The sequence below is a fragment of the Mastigoproctus giganteus genome, chromosome 14 (assembly GCF_048544385.1).
Source record: "Mastigoproctus giganteus isolate SK-2022 chromosome 14, ASM4854438v1, whole genome shotgun sequence".
In the NCBI taxonomy this organism is placed as follows: domain Eukaryota; kingdom Metazoa; phylum Arthropoda; class Arachnida; order Uropygi; family Thelyphonidae; genus Mastigoproctus; species Mastigoproctus giganteus.
In genome coordinates, this window is record NC_143588.1 from 9,018,134 (window position 1) to 9,036,326 (window position 18,193).

The window sequence follows — 18,193 nt, forward strand, 5'->3', positions numbered from 1 at the left end:
AGAATCTTGTAATAACTGAGAGTAAAGTGGAGGAGAAATTGTTGAAGATAAATACAAGAAAGGCACCTGGGGTGGATAGGATCTATCCAGTTATATTAAAGGAGGCAGCAAAGGAAGTAAGCAAACCCTTAGCCATAATTTAGGCTGACACAAGTAATTATAGACCTGTGAGTTTAACTTCTGTTCCCGGAAAATTAATGGAGGCACTGGTGAAAGAAGCACTGCAGGATCATCTAGACAAGACTTCAGTTATAGCTAGGACACAGCATGGTTTTGTTAAGGGGAAGTCTTGCCTGACCAATTTGATTGGATACTATGATGCAGTCACAAAAGAACTGGATGCAGGGAATAACTTTGATATTATATACTTGGATCTTAGAAAGGCTTTTGATACTGTTGCACATGGAAGACTGCTGCACAAATTGGAGCAGTGTGGCATTGGAGGCAAGTTGCTGCTATGGATAAAGGGGTGGTTGAGGGGGAGAAGACAGAGAGTGGTAATCAATGGACACTGCTCATCGTGGACTAATGTTATTAGTGGAGTCCCTCAGGGTTCAGTATTGGGGCCTTTATTGTTTTCTGTATTTATAAATGATATTGATGATGGTATATCAGGCTTAATGTCCAAGTTTGCAGACGATACGAAGGTTGGCAGGGTTGTCAAGGACACTACTGACACTATGCTGCTGCAACAGGATTTGGAAAGGTTGAGCAGATGGGCTTCGAGGTGGCAAATGAAGTTTAACATTGACAAATGTAAAGTACTACATATGGGAAACAGCAACCCCAGAGCAACGTATCAACTCTGTGGTACTACACTGACAGTGGTAGAGAATGAAAGGGACCTGGGGGTGGTGGTGCAGGCAGATATGAAGTTCTCTGAGCAGTGCAGACGAGCTGCAAGAGTAGCTCATGGTGTATTGTCAATGATATATAGGAATTTTTCTAGCAGGGATAAGGAGGTGATTATTCCCTTGTATAAGGCAATGGTCAGGCCACACCTAGAGTACTGTATACAGGCCTGGAGGCCTCATTTCAGGAAGGATGTAGAGCTGCTGGAACGAGTACAGAGAAGGGCAACTAGATTGGTGAATGGGACAAAGGGGTTCTCTTACGAAGAAAGGCTTAAGTTTTGCAAATTACAGTGTCTGGAAACTAGGCACCAGCGGGGTGATCTGATAGAGGTGTACAAAGCCTTGAATGGTTTGAGCATGCTCAATGCTGATGGGATTCTTCCTCTAGCTCAGAAAAATCACCTGAGAGGGCATAAATTCAAATTGAGGAAAGACAGATGTAGGATAGATGTGCGGAAATTTGCCTTTAGCCAGCGGGTGGTTGGTGGGTGGAACAGACTTCCATCCCTTGTCGTGGAAGTTGATAGCCTAAATAAGTTTAAGGCTCAGCTGGACAGGTATTTCGAACGAACAGAGGGGTGAAGTGGAAGTGGTTATTTTTATTTATTTATGTTACTTTTTTTTTTTTTTTTTTTTTTGGCTGATGCTGCATAAGCTTGCTTTCTTGCATCAAATGCCTCTACTAATGCTAATGCTAATTATGAGAGCTTCCTTGGACTCAGGGGAAGTACCCATGGACTGGAGATGTGCAAATGTGACCCCAATTCACAAGGGAGGATCAAAGGCTGACACAAGTAATTATAGACCTGTGAGTTTAACTTCTGTTCCTGGAAAATTAATGGAGGCACTGGTTAAAGAAGCACTGCAGGATCATCTAGACAAGACTTCAGTTATAGCTCGGACACAGCATGGTTTTGTTAAGGTAGTCTTGCCTGACCAATTTGATTGGATACTATGATGCAGTCACAAAAGAACTGGATGCAGGGAATAATTTTATATTATATACTTGGATCTTAGAAAGGCTTTTGATACTGTTGCACATGGAAGACTGCTGCACAAATTGGAGCAGTGTGGCATTGGAGGCAAATTGCTGCTATGGATAAAGGGTGGTTGAGGGGGAGAAGACAGAGAGTGGTAATCAATGGACACTGCTCATCGTGGACTAATGTTATTAGTGGAGTCCCTCAGGTTTCAGTATTGGGTCCATTATTGTTTTCTGTATTTATAAATGATATTGATGATGGTATAACAAGCTTAATGTCCAAGTTTGCAGACGATACGAAGGTTGGTAGGGTTGTCAAGGACACTACTGACACTATGCTACTGCAACAGGATCTCGAAAGGTTGAGCAAATGAAGTTTAACATTGACAAATGTAAAGTACTACATATGGGAAACAGCAACCCCAGAGCAATGTATCAACTCTGTGGTACTACACTGACAGTGGTAGAGAATGAAAGGGACCTGGGGGTAGTTGTGCAGGCTGATATGAAGTTTTCTGAGTAGTGCAGATGGGCTGCAAGAGTAGCTCATGGTGTATTGTCAATGATATATAAGAGTTTTTCTTGCAGGGATAAGGAGGTGATTATTCCCTTGTATAAGGCAATGGTCAGACCACACCTAGAGTACTGTATACAGGTCTGGAGGCCTCCTTTCAAGAAGGATGTAGAGATGCTGGAACGAGTACAGAGAAGGGCAATAAGATTAGTGAATGGAACAAAGGGGTGGTCTTACAAAGAAAGTCTTAAGTTTTGCAAATTACAGTGTCTGGGGACTAGGCACAAGCGAGGTGATCTGATAGAGGTGTATAAAGGCTTGAATGGTTTGAGCATGCTCAATCCAGATGGGATTCTTCCTCTTGCTCAGAATAATCACCTGAGAGGGCATAAATTCAAATTGAGAAAAGACAGATGTAGGATAGACGTTCGGAAATTTGCCTTTAGCCAGTGGGTGGTTGGTTGGTGGAATAGACTTCCATCCCTTGTCGTGGAAGTTGATAGCCTAAATAAGTTTAAGGCTCAGCTGGACAGGTATTTCGAACAAACAGAGGGGTGAAATGGAAGTGGTTATTTTTTATTTATTTATTTATTTTTTTTTTTGGCTGATGCTGCATAAGCTTGCTTTCTTGCATCAAATGCCTCTGCTAATGCTAATGCGGTACACTTTTCTACACTTAAGGTGGTAGAAAATGAAAAAGACCTGGGAGTAATTGTGGTCAGATATGAAGGTTTCTGAGCAATGCAGACAGACTGCCATGGCAGGTCATGGGGTTTTGTCAATGATATATAGGAATTTTGCTAGCAGGGAAAAGGTGATTGTCCCTCTGTATAAGGCAATAGTCAGGCCACGCCTTGAGTACTGCATACAGGTCTGGAGGCCTCATTTTAGGAAGGTTGTAGATTTGTTTGAGCATGTACAGAGAAGGGCAACAAGATTGGTAAGGGGAATGAAGGGATCCTCTTACCAAGAGAGGCTTAAATTCTGCAAATTGCAGTGGCTGGAGACTAGGCACCTGTGCGGTGATCTGGTTGAGGTGTATAAGGCCTTGAATGGGTTGCGCACACTGAATTCTGATGGGATCCTTCCACTATGAACCTAAGGGGGCATAAATTCAAATTAAGAAAAGACAGATCTAGAATAGATGTGCGGAAATTTGCCTTTAGCAAGCGGGTGGTTAATTGTTGGAACAAACTTCCACATGTCGTTGTGGAAGTTGATAGGTTAAATAAATTTAAGGAGGAACTGGACAGGATTTGGAGGGAATGGTGTGATTTTTTTTTTTTTTTTTTGGCTGATTCTGTATAAGCTCATACACTTGTTTTCTTGCATCACATGCCACTACTAATACTTACTGTAAAGAGGAGGAGGAAATCAAGAAATAACTGTCAATATATAAAGAAAATTCTGTAAATTATGTGTAGGGAGAAAAATGAAGATCATAAAAAAAAAAGATAAGGGAGAAAAATTTGAGTTTTCTAGTTAAGTATAAAAATTTTCTTTTTTTTTTAATTTTTCCCTCAAACAGTTCACCACATTACATTTTGCTAAGATGTCTTGATATTAAATAGATTACTTTCAGTCCCGCCAAATTGCAATGGACTTATTACAAATAGATAAATGGACTGCAGGTCATATTACTTCTCTTTGGCAAGTGTTGTTTATTCATAGTGCCACAGAGATGCAATTCTTTATCCAATAGCTTTACCAAATGGGTGATTATATTACTGTTGTAAAAAGGCTATCTTTTTTTTCCACATAGCAAACTAAAATTATGAAAACCTGTTTCCTTAAGCAAATGGATATATTTTTCATTTATATTCATTTTTAATTAATGATATTTTTATATTGGAGCTCATACTTCTCTTTTTCTGATAAAGGAACCATTAGGTGGCAGTGATCACAGTGTATTGATGTTGGATTTACTTAAAGATGTGACTACCATCAAGGGTAAAGTGAAGGGGTTTTGCTTCTGTAAAGGTGACTACGTAGTCTCAGGCAGTTTTTAAATTCTGTACAGTGAGACTAACCGATGATGTTACCATGAACCAATTCTAAATAGACCAATTCTTTTGATACCAACTAAGAAAGACTGTTCAAGGCTTAGACCTAAATGGATGTCACATGAACTAATGAGACTTGTTGAAGAGAAGAAAAATGCACAGGATGCATATAAATTATCAGGTGACACAGAAGCCTATGGTAGATATAAACTAGCCTGTTTATATCTATCATAGGCTGTAAAACTTAACAGCCATTCCAAAGGATTGGAATGGCTGTTGTTTTACAAGAGGAGGGCAAGTAGGAGAAAGGGACCGTTTTAAAATCATCACAGGAGTTTTATAATGTGAAATACTTAATTTATTCAAAACAGACCAGTTATGGTCTGTTTTAAATACGGATTTTGTTAGCATTTTGTTCCAAAGCCTAGAGTTGCCAAAAAAGAGTAGAACAAGATCATCAGCATATGCTTAAAGATAAATAATTTGGAAATTATTTGGGAAAAAAAAACAAAAAAAAACTACATGATGAGAGGGAGAAAGAGAGAGAGAGAGGGAGAAAATAAAAAACAGTGTGATTAAGTCACAAAATCTTTTGCAAAGGATGCAAAAAAATAAATAAATAAAAAATTAGCAATGACTTCTTAACTTATGGAAACACTAGAAGGAAGGGAATGAATCACATTGGTCCACTTGATATCAATGGTTCAACTGTTGATACTGCTCAAGTTGCTGACAAACTGAATAAGTACTTTGCATTTACATTCACATTCACACATGAGAGTTCTTTAGGGAAAGTGTTGCCAGAATTTTTATCAAGCTCTAACAGGGAGATGAAGATTTTCTGATAATTGAGAGAGAAGTGGAAGGGAAATTGTTGAAACTAAACATAAAACAGGTGTATAGGTTGGATGGGATCTATCTAATTATATTATGGGAGGCAGCTAAATTGGCAAGCAAACACCTTTAATCATAATTGTGAGAGCATTTGGATCCCAATAGACTAGAGATGTGCAAATGTATACTCAATTCATAAAGGAGATGGAATGAAAGGGTGATATGATCAATTACAGACCTGTTAGCTTCATTTCTCTTCCAATGAACAGAAGTTAAGTTAAAAAATAACTTCTGAAGTGATAAAGGATCATCTAGACAGGGGTGTAGTTATTCTTCAGACAACATGGTTTGTGAAGGGGAAATCTTGTCCCTTCAGTTTTATTGGATGTTATGATGTAGTCACAAAGGAATTGGATGCAAAAAATAATTTTTATATCATTAGCAGAGGCATATGATGCAAGAAAGCAAGCTTATGCAGCATCAGCCAAAAACAAAACCCACTCCCATTTCACCCCTCCTTTTGATCGAAATACCTGTCCAGCTGAGCTTTAAATTTATTTAGGCTATCAACTTCCACAACAAGGGATGGAAGTCTGTTCCACCAACCAACTACCCGCTGGAAATAAAGGCAAATTTCCGTACATCTATTCTACATCTGTCTTTCCTCAATTTGAATTTATTCCCTCTCAGGTGATTATTCTGAGCAAGAGGAAGAATCTCATTGGCATTGAGCATGCTCAAACCATTCAAGGCTTTATACACCTCTGTCAGATCACCTTGCCGGTGTCTAGTCTCCAGACACTGTAATTTGCAAAACTTAAGCCTTTCTTCGTAAAAGAGCAACCCTTTGTTCCGTTCACTAATCTTGTAGCCCTTCTCTGTACTCGTTCCAGCAGCTCTACATTCTTCTTGAAATGAGGCCTCCAGACCTGTATACAGTACCCAAGGTGAGGCCTGACCATTGCCTTATACAAGGGAATAATCACCTCCTTATCCCTGCTAGAAAAATTCCTGTATATCATTGACAAAACACCATGAGCTACTCTTGCAGCCTGTCTGCACTGCTCAGAGAACTTCATATCTGCCTGCACAATTACCCCCAGGTCCTTTTCATTCTCTACCACTGTCAGTGTAGTTCCACAGAGTTGATACGTTGCTCTGGGGTTACTGTTTCCCTTATGTAGTACTTAACATTTGTCACTGTTAAACTTCATTTGCCACCTCTCAGCCCATCTGCTCAACCTTTCCAGATCCTGTTGCAGCAGCATAGCATCAGTAGTGTCCTTAACAACCCTGCCCATCTTTGTATCGTCTGCAAACTTGGACATTAAGCTTGATATACCATCATCAATATCATTTATAAATACAGAAAACAACAATGGACCCAACACTGAACCCTGTACTGGGTTTTGAACTCCATGAAGTGAATAAGTTATTTTGGGATTACTGTTTCCCAGGTGTAATACCTTACACTTTGTTGGATTAAAGCATAGCTGCCATTTTTCTGACCATTCCTGAAGTCTATCTAGGTCTCTCTGAAGAAGCTCAGCTTGACAGTGATCATTAACTACTCTACCAATTTTAACATCATCTGCAAATTTAGACATTACGCCCTCTATCCCTTCATCGAACTTGTTTATGAAAATTGAAAACAACAGTGGTCCTAATACTGATCCTTGGGCAACCCCACTTCTTACATCAACCCAATATGAGGAATAGCCATTTATCACAACCCTCTGCCTCCTGCCCTGAAGCCATCCTGCTATCCATATAAGGATTTTCCCAGTGATTCCAGCCTGTTCCAGCTTATAAAGCAACCGCTCATGTGGGACTGAGTCAAAAACTTTTTCTGAAATCTAAATAAACAATGTCGAAATTATTCCCTAAATCCAGCTCGTGAGTGACCCTTTCAAAATAGCGAACCAGATTTGTTAAACATGATTTTCCCTTTACAAAACCATGCTGAGTATCCTTGAGAATTTCAATTTGATCGAAATGAACCTGAATCATTGGCTCCATGATTTTCCCTACCACTGAAGTTAGACTGACAGGTCGATAATTTCCCACTTCACTCTTAGAGTCACCCACTTTAGTCAGTGAGTGGTTGATTGCTGGAACAAACTACTCTATAAGCATGCTTTCTTGCATCATATGCCATTACTAGTACTAATGCTAAGTACCTGTCAACACAGAAAATTCTGTAAATGATGTGCAGCGGGAAAAAATGAAGATCATAAATAAAGCTAAGGGAGGAAATTTGAATTTCTAGGTAAGTATAAAAATTTTCTTTTTATTTTTATCCCTCAAACATTTTGCCACTTTACAAATTACTAATTATGTCTAGATCTGAAATAGCTTAATTCGGTCCTTTCAAATTGCAATGGACATATTACAAATAAATGGATAGATAAACTCATCTTGCTTCTCTTTGCCAAGTACTGTTTATTCATAGTGCTACACTGATGCAATTCATTATTGATAACTTTACAAAATGAGTAATTATATTACTATTGGTTATCTCTTTTCCTATAACTAACTAAAATTGTCAAATCCTGTTTGTTTAGCAAATGGATATATCTGCTATTTGTATTGATTTTTAACTAATGATATTTTTATATTGAAGCTTCATATACGGTTATTATAATAAAAAATATACCAATAATTAATTTTAACTATGATTATTATTTTTCTATATCGTATGAAAACAGTTCTATTCAAGTCACATGGGTTTGAATGGGAGGAATATTTATGGACTTTTTTTCTTTTCCCCCACAACATGGCCAAGCTAAACAATCGCTCTTGGGTACGGTTTGCATCTTTTTTTTTTTTTTTTTTTCCCCTAGTCTTGGAAACTTCAGTTTTATGTTACAAAATTGGCAAAACAATTACTGAATACACACAATTTAGAGACATGATATTTGACATCTCAGGATCCTAGTTGCTCCTGCACAAATATCAAACAGCAGCATATAATTTTCTTATTGTATGATTTTTGTATATTGATTAAGGATAATTTCCTTTTAATATGAAATGCATTTCAGATTTCTGGGATACTGCAGGTCAAGAGAGATTCAGCAATCTACATCCAACTTATTATCATCAGGCCCATGCTTGTATCCTTGTATGCTGGATTTTTACTTACTACTAATATTACATTTTTTGCGTGGAGGGAATTAATTGGAGATGAACTATGTAGTTAACTCCACATAAGTAAGCAGATTAATTTATTGATATCTAAATATTGAAAGTGCATTCTCTCTGTACCCATTCTGTAGCATCACTGTTTGTATTAGTAGTGGCAAAGTGGTGTAAGGAAGCTAGCTTACCCAGCATCAGCAAAAAAAAAAAAAAAAAACCTCACTTTGTTTGTTTATTATTTCTATTTAATTATTCAATGCACCCACTTCCATAACACCACATGGAGTTTCTTCTAATGATCTCTCTCTCTCTCTCTATCTCACTCTGTATCTAATCTGTGGTTGAAAGCAAATTTTTGCACATCTGTATCCTGTAACCATCCTTCTCAAATTTAAATTTATGCCCCTTTGTGCATGTCATTCAAGAAAGAGTAAGGATACTGTTGGCATTTAATTTACTCAGTCCATTTAAAACCTTAAACACTTAAGGATTTAAATGGATCCACCAGGTCTCCTTATGGAGGCTTAGTTTCCAGGCACTTCATGCCCTTGTATAATCTTGCTACTTCTCTCTGCATTTGTTCCAACAGATCTGCATCCTAAAATGAAGCTTCCAGACCTGTATGCAGTACTCAAGATGTGGCCTAACCATTTCCTTACACAAGGGTAAACATCTCTATTGTTCCAATTGGCAGAATTCCTGTATAACATATACAGAACTGTATGAGCTGCTCTGGCAGTATGGTTGTTTAGAGAATTGCATGCTAGAATGTACAATTATCCCAGATCTTTTTCATTATCCACTACCTTTAGTGTAACTATCTAATTGTATGTTATTTTGGGATTACTGGTATGAAAATGGCGCCTCCGTAGCCAGGCTTCGTGATTAGACCGGGGTTCGAGCCCGTGACCACTGAATACGGAGGATGCGGAAAGGTCAGGGAATAACCACTGCATATTTCCGGAGCAATATGGCCTTAGTTGCTACTGCTCCTAAAAACCAAATAAACAGGAACTGGTATGAAAATGCTACCCTGTATTTATCAATTTTAAACCCAATTGCAACTTTTCAGCCCATATCCCTAATTTATTCAGGTCTTGCTGGAGTAACTTACCGTTAATGCTGTCCTGCCAATCTTTGTATTATCAGCAAACTTGGACATTAAACTTTATTATGCCTTCCTTAATATTATTAATAAATACTGAAAACAGCAAGGGACCCTGCACCAAACCCTACTTCGCCTATAACATTAATTTATGAAGAGTAGTGGTCGTTAATAGCAACATAATCTTCCTTTAATATATATAGCAATAACTAACCTCTAATGCCAGACTGCTCCAGTTTGTGCACTAGTCTTCCATGTGGAACAGTGTCCAAAGCTTTACTGAATAAGTATATGGTGTCACTGTTGTTTGCCTCCTATTTCTTTGTTACTGTGTCATAATAGCTAATAAAATTGGTCAGACAAGATCTCTCCTTCACAAATCTGTGCTGTCATTTCCACAGTGATCCTCCATTACTTCTTTAACCATTGATTCCCTTATTTTCCCTGGAACAGATATCAAGTTAACAGGTCTGTAATTACTCCCTTTGTCACCCCCCCCCCCTCCTCCTCTGAATAAGAGAGATATTTGCACATTTCCAATCTGTGGGGACCTCCCCTGAATCCAAAGATGCTCTCATAATTTTGGTTATAGGTTTGCTTATCTATTTTGCTGCTTCTTTTAGTATAATTGGATAGATTCCATTATTGCCTCTTTAACATGCTGGTGTAGAACATAGTCATCCAATAAATTCAGAAAAGTTCTGTGTGAGTGACCAGTCCATAAGTTCCAGTCAATATCTGGAAGTTCAAATTGCTCATTATAAGACATTCCAATTTACTATCCCACTCCATTCTGTATAATTATTCATTATACTCAACAGTCATTTGGTCCATAACATATGTCTACTCTCATTTTTGTTTTCCCAGTGCTTGGCAACCGATGTTGTAATTGGGTGTGCTATTTTGAATGGCAGAAATGAATGTGAGAAGGGAATTTTAAATTTGAAGTTTTGAAATGAAATAACTAATAATAATAATAAACCTATCTAAATAGTGGTTTTTGAAAACTGGGAAAATAAAAAAAAAAAATTGAATAAATATGAATGAACTAGTTATGTTACTGTAAAAAAATGTTTGAAATCTGGTAAATCTCAGGATTTACCAGTTTGCTTCTGTAAAAGTCTGAGCTATTAAAAAATTCAGTGGTTCACTTTTCCAGTTTTAAACAAAGGCATTGAATGGTATGCATCTGCTATCTCTGCAAAGTTGCCTGGTAACATAGGTAATGTTTGCCATATTTGGAGTGCCTAATACACAGCACTTCAGTTATGATAGAAAATAATTTGTATATGCAGTTATTAAACAAGCTTTTACCAATGTAAATTTTTAAATATCAAGATTTACTATATCAGAGTGGAAGTTAGAAATCAAGTGAAATGCATCACTTTTTTTAAGTCAGATAATGGAAAAGAGTCAGATTTTTACCAAATTGGTTTGATAAAGCCTGCATTTTTGGCTTTTACACAAAACCTCTTTGATAATTTATTCATGACTTGAAAGGTTTTACAAAAATATTAACTGACAATCTGTAGTGAATCTAATGCTTATCCAACTATTAATGCGATCAGTCTAGTGAAGGATGTAAATTGAACTGAATGGGAATTATCTGGGCTAATGAGAGTATTCATTTTTATTTTATTTATATCACTTTAACCACTAATAGTTTCACTTCTAAACATTCACATGGACAGATAGTGTACATTAAAGAGGAAAATTATTTACAAAATTTACATAGCATTTGAAAAGACTTGTTGCATACAATAAATTAAATATAGAGGAAATTAGGAAAATGACTACAGAGGTCAATCTTAATCAATATATATGTATAAAATGGTTCAAATTAAGCAAATCAGACTGTTTGAGAAGGCACTTAATCACAGGTGATAATGCTTACTGGAAAAACATTAGTCCTAGAGTGTTTGAGGATTCAGATGGATTGAGAAAGTTCAATGCTGATGGCATTGAAAGAGTGGAGGAGAAACTGTTGAACATAAACACAAGAAAGGCACCCGGGGTGGATGGGATCTATCCAGTTATATTAAAGGAGGCAGCAAAGGAAGTAAGCAAACCCTTAGCCATAATTATGAGAGCTTCCTTGGACTCAGGGGAGGTACCCATAGACTGGAAATGTGCAAATGTGACCCCAATTCACAAAGGAGGATCAAAGGCTGACACAAGTAATTATAGACCTGTGAGCTTAACTTCTGTTCCAGGAAAATTAATGGAGGCACTGGTTAAAGAAGCACTGCAAGATCATTTAGACAAGACTTCAGTTATAGCTCGGACACAGCATGGTTTTGTTAAGGGGAAGTCTTGCCTGACCAATTTGATTGGATAATATGATGCAGTCACAAAAGAACTGGATGCAGGGAATACCTTTGATATTATATACTTGGATCTTAGAAAGGCTTTTGATACTGTTGCACATGGAAGACTGCTACACAAATTGGAGCAGTGTGACATTGGAGGCAAATTGTTGCTATGGATAAGGGGGTGGTTGAGGGGGAGAAGACAGAGAGTAGTAATCAATGGACACTGCTCATCGTGGACTAATGTTATTAGTGGAGTCCCTCAGGGCTCAGTGTTGGGTCCATTATTGTTTTCTGTATTTATAAATGATATTGATGATGGTATATCAAGCTTAATGTCCAAGTTTGCAGACGATACAAAGGTTGGCAGGGTTGTCAAGGACACTACTGACACTATGCTGCTGCAACAGGATCTGGAAAGGTTGAGCAGATGGGCTGAGAGGTGGCAAATGAAGTTTAACATTGACAAATGTAAAGTACTACACATGGGAAACAGCAACCCCAGAGCAACGTATCAACTCTGTGGTACTACACTGACAGTGGTAGAGAATGAAAGGGACTTGGGGGTGGTTGTGCAGGCAGATATGAAGTTCTCTGAGCAGTGCAGACGGGCTGCAAGAGTAGCTCATGGAGTATTGTCAATGATATACAGGAATTTTTCCACCAGGGATAAGGAGGTGATTATTCCCTTGTATAAGGCAATGGTCAGGCCACACCTAGAGTACTGTATACAGGTCTGGAGGCCTCATTTCAAGAAGGATGTAGAGCTGCTGGAATGAGTACAGAGAAGGGCAACAAGAGTAGTGAATGGAACAAAGGGGTGCTCTTACGAAGAAAGGCTTAAGTTTTGCAAATTACAGTGTCTGGAGACTAGGCGCCAGCGAGGTGATCTGATAGAGGTGTATAAAGCCTTGAATGGTTTGAGCATGCTCAATGCTGATGGGATTCTTCCTCTAGTTCAGAATAATCACCTGAGAGGGCATAAATTCAAATTGAGGAAAGACAGATGTAGGATAGACGTGCAGAAATTTGCCTTTAGCCAGCGGGTGGTTGGTTGGTGGAACAGACTTCCATCCCTAGTAGTGGAGGTTGATAGCCTAAATAAGTTTAAGGCTCAGCTGGACAGGTATTTTGAACAAACGGAGGGGTGAAGTGGAAGTGGGTTGTTTTTTTTTTTTTTTTTTGGCTGATGCTGCATAAGCTTGCTTTCTTGCATCAAATGCCTCTGCTAATGCTAATGCTAATGCATTCTATGTCTTGCTCAGACTACACATGAGGGGGTATAAATTGAAGGATCATTGCAGGATAGATGTGGGAGTTTACCTTTAGTTAGTGGATAGTTGATCATTGGAACAAATTTCCAGTTGTTGTGGAAGTAAGTAGTTTGAATAAATTCAAGTAAGACCTAGAAAAACTATTGGAGGGAATGGACAGGTGATATGGAAAGGTTATTTTTTTGCTAATACTGTGTAATCTTGCTTTCTTGCATTACTCGCCAGTTCTAATACTAAGTGCATATATTTCAGCCAGGGATTGCTTCCTATATGCTTTGTTAGCACAAAGCTTCTCAGTATTGAATCCAAGTGGTTGTAGTAACCATGTTAGCTTTAAAAACTGTGTATTGCTTGCCCTTTCTTGCCCTTTAGGTTGGAGGGTGAATTATCTTGAATATGTCAGGCAAGTAAATTCTTCTGATGATTAATTTTGAGAGAGTATACAGATTCTTGTTGAGGATTTTACATTTTCATGGGATGGTATTGAGATTAGAATGAAGAATGGTCCTGGAAATAGGGAATGGCATAATTCTGTTCATTCAGCAGTGGATTCATTACTCCAGCCAGAGAAGTTTCTTTGATAAGTTACAGTAGCAGAAGATCACACACGTGAAGCATAGAGTTTAAATGGTATGAGGTACCCTTGGATATAAGACACTACCAGCCATAAAGTGTACTGCTGTCATTTTCTGCATTTGATTTTATTTTAGTGTTTTTAAAATGGTGGTGGTAGGTAAGCCTTCCTGGTTAACACCATTACACATCAAGGTGTGTAATGGTTAACACCATTACACATCAAGGCGATAAGTGATGGTGCCAACTTTAGCATCCCCCATCCATAGTTCAATTTCATTCTTAATTTTCTTTTTTAGTAAACATTAGTTGAGCTGATTTACTAGAATAACCCTTTGCAATCCAGCTCTATAAATCAAATTGAAATGTGATGTTCAAAAATGATTTATTTTTGGGTTATAAAACTGCAGGACAAAACAGTTTAAAAGCTCTAATGCAGTATTTCTACCTTCAAGAAAATATTCACAAACCTTCCATCCAGTTAATTGGAAAGTTTTTTTAGAGCCCCTAAATTAAATTGAATCAAATTAGAGCTCTTTTGAATTCTTTGTTTCTCCTTTTGTGATTTTACATAGATGTGACATAAAAAAAATTTCTGCAAAAATCTCTTCTTGCTAAATACATTCTTGAAAAATTTAATTCTGTCTGTCCATTTTTCAGACCAATATTTCTTTATACAGGGCGTCTCAAAAATACACGGCATAACTTCAGGAATGAGTTCCTCATATGTAGACAATAAAAATATTTTATATCAACATAGTTCCGGAAATGCTTGGTTCCCGAGTTATTAACCGGAATGTCTTATCTCTCGCATGTGATTTCCTTCATCACAAGGTACTGACAGAATCTGGTGGTTTTCCATTCTGACCATGTACTCAAATCAGGAGCAAGCAGATATGCACTTTATGTACTGTTTGGCGGACGGCAATGCTCTGGAGGCTTGTCGTTTATACCACGAAAGTTTCCCAGAATGAAGATATCCAGACAGGAAAACGTTTGAAGATATCCATCACTGCCTTTGTGAATATGGGACCTTTACGCCTTGTGCTGCCAACAGAGGAGGACCAAGATCTATGACTCCTGAAGTAGAGGAGGAGATTTTGGATGTTGTGCATGCCACTCCTGGAATTAGCACAGGAGTAATGCAACTGGATAGCAATGCAACTGGCTGTTCAACATTCAACTATTTGGAGATTGTTGCGAGAACACCAACTGTATCCTTACCATCTGCAAGTACAGGCCTTGTCACCGGCAGATTACCCTGCATGAGTTAATGTTCTGCCAGTGATTCTTCCAGCAGTGTTGTACAACTCCTCACTTTCCTGCCTAAGTGATATTCACAGATGAAGCACAATTCACACGAGATGGAATCCAAAACTTTCAGCATGTATGGGCTGAGGAAAACCCACATGAAATTCTTCCATCACATCACCAACAGTGGTTCAGCCTCAACATCTGGGCAGGTGTTTTTGGTGATAAGTTATTTGAGCCCTATGTACTTCCAAGCAAAGTCACAGGGCAGGTGTGCAGAAACTTTCTGGAAAACAACATGCCTGATTTCTTGGACGGCACGCCACTGATCATTCGTCAACAAGCACACTTAATGCACGATGGCGCTCCCGCACATTTCGGGCGCCTCCGTAGCCAGGTGGGCAGGAGCGGCAGTGCGTAGCACACGCTTCTTGATTAGACCGGGGTTCGAGCCCGTGACCACCAAATACGGAGGGTGCGGAAAGGTCAGGGAATGACCACCGCATATCCGCGGAGCAATATGGCCTTAGTTGATAATGCTCCTAAAAACAAAATAACAATAACCGCACATTTCAGCCACCTATCCTGCAAAATCCGTAATCGAAGGTTTCCTGGTCGGGTGGATAGGTAGAGGTTGACCAATCGCCTGGGCCTCCACGCTCGCTTGATTTAAACCCATTAGATTTCTTCTTGTGGGGCCATTAAAAGTCATTGGTGTATTCAACTTCGGTAGCTGATGCGGAACCTCTCCGCAAAAAATTGTGGCAGGTTGTGAGACAATATGAAACCTGCCAGGAATTTAGCATCATCTTCGCGAGTCCATGAGACATCGATGTGAGGCCTGTATTCAGGTAGAAGGTGGACATTTTCAACAATTAATATAAGGTGATATGAACAGTTAAGTGTCATAGACAGACCTTCAAAACTCAGAAACCAAGCATTTCCGGAACTGTGTTGATATAAAATATTTTTATTGTCTGCGTATGAGGAACTCATTCCTGAAGTTATGCCGTGTATTTTTGAGACACCATGTATAGATTTTTTTTCATTTAGTCCCATGTTGATAACTCCAAAAATCTCCTTTTAGTTAATTTAGTGAAACTTGAACAGAGTCACACCATATTGAACAGTCAAAAACTATCTTATTTGTAAGGATTTCCTTTTTTTTTGCCTGCAATTTCTTCTGGAAGCTCTAACAGTTTCTCGATTTCATCATCAGAAAGGCCCTTTACTAGATCTTGATGGCATGTCTAAACACTTCACTCTAACACAGAGTATAAGTTACTTTGTGACTTCTACACTAAAAAAAAAAAAAAACACTGCCTGCCATTATCAAGTGAATATAAACATCGATAAACATCCACTTAGTTTTTCCGATTGCTTATATGAAGTATAAATGGATAGCAATACAGTGGGTAAACAAATTTTATACTGGAATGCCGGTTTGTATACTGGACTTGAGAAGGATGTGTGGGTGGGACACCACATGTCATTAACTATTGAATATAAAGTTCGATTTAGTTTTTCAGATTCTTTATATGACGTATAAAGAGATCACAGTACAATAATAGTCGGTACAGCAGGGAAACACATTTCATAATCAGAAACGCTGATGTACTTGGCACCACAACATCTGACTGAAAGAGGATAGAAAAAAAAATAAAATAAACAGTGTGATTATAATTGTTGTGTTAGCCATAATTGAATATAAACATCAATAAATATGGATTTAGCTATTCAGATTGTTTATATGAAATTTAAATAGATGGTAGTACAATAATTGTGCCAGTACAGGTGGAAAACAAAATCCGTAATGACCTGATGGGCACACTGGATGTGGAATTTTATGATGTGGTGGCGAATGCGGCATTGGACTGCAGATGGTTTATTTTTAGGGCCAATGCATTTAAGGTATTTTTCCAATTGAATAATTGGGTTGGTTGGCTTGCTGAATAGTTTGAGATAGGAGGAGGAATCATTTGAGTAAAAAAAAAGAACCTTGTTGTCAGCATAGGTTAGGAAATTTTAGGAATTTTGCCATACAAAAATGAAAGTGAATAAGACCTCCTCCCCCCAAGGGGTGTACTTACAATCCCAACCCACTTGAGTTGGGATTGCAAGTTACTGTGCCTTATTTTTAGTTTCCCAGTTAATGGCATTACTTTTAATAGGTACAGTGGAACTTATTAAATTATCCACAATAAAGCAATATTGAAATATCAGAGTTATCAAAAGCAGCCTTTAATAGCTAAAAAGGTGATTTCCATTTGGGCTTTACTGTTGTACATTTTTTAAAACTGGAAAAACCTCTCCATATTGGCCATGGACTGTGATATTGGAGGTAGTTTAGTTTATGGGGAAAGTAGCGATTGACCAAGATGGCCTTGTCAAAGACTTAGTAGAGGGAACCTACTGATATGGGTCTGTATTCCTTAAGATCCTTGGAATCTGCATATTTTGGTATGGTAGTAAATAGGTGTTCCATATGACAGGAGGATGTCCAGTCTTCAGGATTTTGTTGTATACATTTAGAAGGGAAGCCAAAACGAAGGGTCCTTTTGATGTGGGTACCTTTTCTACAGATAAGCATTGCTGGGATCCAATGCCCTCACCTGTCCTTGAATACCTTCACTAATGGTCTGTGACACAGCCAAAAATGTGAGGAGGGGAGGTGGAGACTATGAAGCAGTCCAATGAAATCCCTAATAGGAAGTTGGCTGTAGTAGATGCTTCTGCTAAGAACTCCGTCTGTTTCTTTCTCTCTGTTCAGGTTTCTAGATTGCAATTGCTAGAATCTGATGTCTTTGCCATGTTCTGCAACCTATGGACTTGTCAGAAAGGGGAAACTTTGTGGTTGAGGGATCCAGCTTTAATACACCAGTTCGGTTCTTGCTTCAGCCAAGACAGGAGGTCCTGAGTTGGCCCATTGGATGAATTTGTTGGCATCACTGCTTACCAGGGACAACTTACTCCAGTAGGTCTCCTTCCATCTGGTCCTGGGACAGAGTCAAAACCTGCTGGTCTTGACTCTGTCCCACAGTATATTTGTATGATATAGTATATTTGTAGAAGAATAAGAGAAATGTACCTCAATATGATATGTAGAACACTTCCTAATGACACTCTCCAGAAAATAAACTTCAAAAACAAAAGAACTTCAAAAGCAAAAGAAATTCCCTTCCTAGGAAGGGAAGTTCTTTTGCTTTTTGCTGTATTAATTACTGTATTTATTTTTGTTTATTTACTGTAGAGCATCATTAGGAGGTGTTCTACGTATCATATTGAGGTACATTTCTCTTATTCTTCTACAAATATTGAAATACAACGTAGAACGTATTCAGCATTGTAGCTCTGTC

General features: G+C 38.2%; 1 protein-coding gene across 1 annotated transcript in view; it reads left to right on the forward strand.

The window, feature by feature from the left end:
- Positions 1-18,193, forward strand: part of LOC150074972 (rab-like protein 2A) — a 209,424-nt gene that overhangs the window by 75,654 nt on the left and 115,577 nt on the right. Inside the window, exon 4 of the mRNA XM_090388715.1 lies at positions 8,229-8,308. Within this exon, the coding sequence (XP_090244841.1) occupies positions 8,229-8,308 (80 nt within the window). The remainder of the gene's footprint in view (positions 1-8,228; positions 8,309-18,193) is intronic.